Below are 4,509 nucleotides of genomic sequence, written 5' to 3'. Positions count from 1 at the left end.
CACTGCGATGAATTGTTCTGTGCTGAGCGTATTGGCGGCGCTGGCGGCGGGAAAGTGACTCACGTGGAATTGATGTTTTGATGGTTTTTGATATTTTTGTATTTTTGACTGTGTTTTGCTTGGGATTTCTTGCGGATAAATGCCTGTTTTATGCAAAACCGGATGCGGCCAAAAGGCTAGCATAAAGGTGAGATGTGTGACCATCAAATTGGAGTGAAATACTTGACCATTTCTCTTGTTAGCGCCCCAAAACTGCGGATCCACTGTGTCGAGACTGCTTCCTGACCGCCTTCGAGGCTGAAGTTCATCACACGATTACGGAAAATGCTCTTTTTTCGCCGGGACAGACCGTGGCAATCGCTGCTAGTGGTGGGAAAGACTCCACAGTGTTGGCCTATGTGATGAAGGCGCTGAATGAGCGCCACGCGTACGGATTGAAGCTGGTTCTGCTGTCCATTGACGAGGGCATCACAGGCTATCGAGACGACAGTCTGGAGACTGTGAAGAGGAATCGTGATGATTACGAGATGCCGCTGAAGATTCTCTCCTACGAGGAGCTCTACGGCTGGACGATGGACAGGATCGTGGGCGAAATTGGCCGGAGCAACAACTGCACGTTCTGCGGAGTGTTCCGGAGGCAGGCGCTGGACAGAGGAGCGAAGCTCTTGGGCGTTGATTGCATCGCCACGGGTCACAATGCGGACGACATCGCCGAAACGGTGCTCATGAACATCTTGAGGGGCGACACAGCGCGTCTCCGGCGATGCACGGACGTGAAGACCATCGGCGATGATTCAATTCCGCGCGTGAAGCCGCTGAAGTACGCGTACGAGAAGGAGATCGTGATGTACGCGCACTTCCGGCGACTCGTGTACTTCTCCACCGAGTGCATCTTCGCCCCCAATGCGTACAGGGGCCACGCGAGGGCGTTTCTGAAAGACCTGGAGCGCATCCGGCCCAGCGTGATCGTGGACATCATTCACTCAGGCGAGCAACTCGCCTTCCGGGACGCCGTGAAGATGCCAAAGAGAGGAACTTGCGAGCGCTGTGGCTTTGTCTCTTCCCAGCAGCCGTGCAAGGCGTGCGTGCTACTCGAGGGACTCAACAAGGGCCTGCCGAAGTTGGGCATCGGCAAGAAGTCGAAGGGCGTCAGAATGATGGCGGAGCACGAGAAGCTCCTCGTGAGTAGACTCAATGCCCATTCAGTGAAGAATGACTTCTGAGAGTGCAATAAAGGAGAAAAGTTCTTGCTCAATTATGCCAAAAATCTCTTCCGACCGTGTGTTTCCTGAACAAGATAACTTTTCAGATTAATTAAGATTCATGTTAGGGATTAAAGTGGAGAGTCAGAATTGCGGTCTCTGCTCTCAAGGCGGAGAGGCTGAGGCAGTGACGTAGTGAGGACAGAGCGCCCTGGAAGCGCGTGTCGTACGATGTCTCATGTTTTTCCACTGTGTTTGTCCCAACAAGAGATAAGAAAAATACCAAGTAATTCCAACGAACACGTGAGACAACATAAGAGACTTGTCATACGACCCAGTGTAAACGAGCTTGATTTTCTTATGATGAAATTAAAAGATCAAAAATACGGGTAGATTTTTATTTAAAACAGTTTACAGCTTTTCCTTCAGCTGGTCGAAGTGATCTGCCCACGTCTTGCCGATGCCCGGGAGTCTGTTGTCGATTAGAGACTCTTAACTTCTCTCTTGACTTCTTAACAGAAGACACTCCCGGACGTCCTTGAAAATGAGTTGACCACAAACTCACTTTCCATTAGAAGAATAAAGTTTCCTCCCGAAGTACAGATACCGGGCAATCTCAGAAGCTTCCTCTATCTCCAAAAATTCCACTGAAAACACTTCTTCTAATCACAAAATCATTTGTCTGATTTTACACTAAATTATTCTGCATTTTTTTTTTTGTAATTTCTATTGCAAACACTGCATAAGAACACTTCGAGTGGTTTTCTGATAAATTAATAATAATTTACAAACCTTTTTCTGCAATATATTCACCACTTCTGGATCCTCAATTCACTCTGACAGCTGTAAGAGCAAATTGTAAAATGGCGACACGGAAAACTTTGTCAATTTATCTCACAAAATAGCATATTGTAAGTCGAATTCACCCAAAATGGCGACCTTCTCCTTCTGACGAGAATCTCGCTGTTAGCATTATTTGACGGTAGAGGCAGCACTGAGGGTAACGCTGAGAAACGCGCGAGTTAGAGTTGGCATCCATGATATATCCATCATTGTATCGTACGACATTTGGCAAGAATCATCGCTAATTTGTCCCACGTTGGATGTTCTGCCGATTTATCCAATGTAAAGTCGTGCGACAACAGCGACTATTAGACAGTGCGGTTCCAGGGAGATTGCTATCAACTCTTCTGCCTGGAAGTGAATCCTTGCGTCTACGCCACTGCTTGGGCGGAAATCTGAAGAACTCTCGAGCGGAGCGGAAAGTCCTCTTCGTGAAGAGTCACTGTAACAATGCAAATTCTAAAGGAGAGAGAGAAAGAGTGAATAAGAACATGTGGCATTTTCGCCCTATTAAGTCAGTGTCTCGGGCATTAAAGTTTTCAGCTTCTCTCTTCGCAACTGGGAAAAATATGTTTTACATACATTTTTTGCTTCTTCTTCTTCTTGTTCTCTTTTGAGGAAAATATGGATTTTCTGCTCTCTTTTCGAGCCTCCCCGCTTTAGAGTGTGTGTTGTAAACGGAAGCTTGACTAAGTACTTCCGGTGTCTCTGGTGCGGAATTGCAAAATTAAAAACGATGATTAGCTGTAATTCCCAGCGAATTGAGACACAAATCGCCGGAGAAAGTCCCAAAGAGAGCGAGAAGGAAAAAAAGGCGCCACAAATTGGCAGCTTCATGAGGAGGTATCGCTTTGATTACATTGCCAAATAGAATTACCCAGGCCAGGATGATAAGGAGAGTTCCTCTTCTTTTTCCCTGCGTGGAAAAGCGTCTCTCTCTCGGAGAGAATTTTGCTCGCTCTCTCTCTCTCTCTGGATTTTCACCGTGAGAGAAGGGCGTGAGCTGGAATTTGAAAGTTTGGAGTGGTTTTTCTTTGTGCTCCGCAAGATGACTTTTCCGATTTGCCAAATTGTAGGCAGATTCTACTTCTTTTTTTCGCATCTTTATCTATTACGACCCTGTAAATCCCCCGAGAGTGTAATTTTCTATGCAAATATTAGCTGTGCATGGAATTCTTTCTTCGTTTTATCATCCAAAAAAAGAAGTCACTCGGCGAGAGTGTGGGAAGATTGTCGTGATTTGCCGAGGGAGAAAAGCTTTCGCTTCGCGCCAGCATCTCAGGTTGACAAAGAGCAACTTTTAAATATAGTATCGTGCGATAATGATAAGAGAATGTGGGGTACAAACATGATTTCTTGCCCTCGCGACGATGAGCGAGAGACCGAAGCCCGCACCCGAAATTGCTCCAAATCGCACGCTGCGCAGAGAACTATAAAGAGGCAAAATTGTCGTTTCCAGTCATTCTCAGTCTAAGCGTCGAATTCAACTGGTTTTTAAGCTATCGACAATGATCTTTAGCCAAGTTTTAAGGCAATTTTCAGGGGAGGAAGTAGTTAAAAAGAGCAATTGAAGGAGTAAATAGTCCTTATCAGTCTAATTTTGAGGGTTTTTAAGGTTAAAAACAAGGAAATTTCAAGCATTTCTTGTCGATAATTGTCGAAAAGTTCAATAACTTATCGGCATTTCAACGTTATGGGATAATTCCCTAATAATATTATCAATTTAAATAGTAAATTTATGAAGATTCAGAAGCTTTTCAAGACTTATTCCACTTATTCATAAGATTTATTTCTTTTATAAGTTATCGACAATAAATTTTATCCAAGATTAACCGCAATTTTAAGGAGGAAAATAGTTAAAATCAGCAATTGACTGAATAATTAATCCATATCAGTCCTTTTTAGAGTTTTCTAAGGTCAATAGAAAGGAAATTTTAAGCATTTCTTGTCGATAAATGTCGATAAGTTCAATAACTCATCGGCATTTCAACGTTATGGGATGATTCCCTAAGAATATTATCAATTTGGATGGACAAATTGAGAAGATTCAGAAGTATTTCAAGAATTATATAAGATTTATTATTTTAATAAGTTATCGATAATTAATTTTAACCAAGTTTTAACGCAATTTAAGTGAGAAAAGTAGTTAAAATAAGCAACTGAAGAAATATTTAATTCTTATCAGCCTTTCAAAGGTTTTTTAAGATTAAAAACAAGGAAATTTTACGCATTTCGTATCGATAAATGTCGATAAGTTCAATAACTTATCGTTATGTGATAATTCCCTAAGAATATTGTCATTTCAGATGGGAAATTTGAGAATATTCTGAAGCTTTTCAAGATTTATTTGATAAAAGTCATTTTTCGCAATATTCAAGCGATGCCAGGCCAGAATAGTGAGGAAGTTTGAGTGGAAGTTGCTGCGGAGTTTCGTACGCACCCGTCGAAATGCTCTATCTCATTT

The 4,509-nt window shown here is 42.8% G+C and overlaps 1 protein-coding gene across 1 annotated transcript; it reads left to right on the top strand.

Moving 5' to 3' along the window:
- The first annotated feature begins 93 nt into the window (after positions 1–93).
- LOC132260940 (cytoplasmic tRNA 2-thiolation protein 1) lies at positions 94–1,586 on the top strand. Its single transcript, XM_059759363.1, has 2 exons — positions 94–187; positions 243–1,586. The coding sequence occupies exons 1-2, from the start codon at positions 140–142 to the stop codon at positions 1,221–1,223; spliced, it is 1,029 nt and encodes a 342-aa protein (XP_059615346.1). The 5' UTR covers positions 94–139; the 3' UTR covers positions 1,224–1,586.
- Positions 1,587–4,509: the final 2,923 nt, after the last annotated feature.

This window comes from Phlebotomus argentipes, unplaced genomic scaffold (genome assembly GCF_947086385.1).
Source record: "Phlebotomus argentipes unplaced genomic scaffold, Phlebotomus argentipes genome assembly scaffold_18, whole genome shotgun sequence".
In the NCBI taxonomy this organism is placed as follows: Eukaryota; Metazoa; Arthropoda; class Insecta; order Diptera; family Psychodidae; genus Phlebotomus; species Phlebotomus argentipes.
Note: the sequence above shows the minus strand (reverse complement) of the source record. Positions and strands in the feature narration are given on the sequence as shown.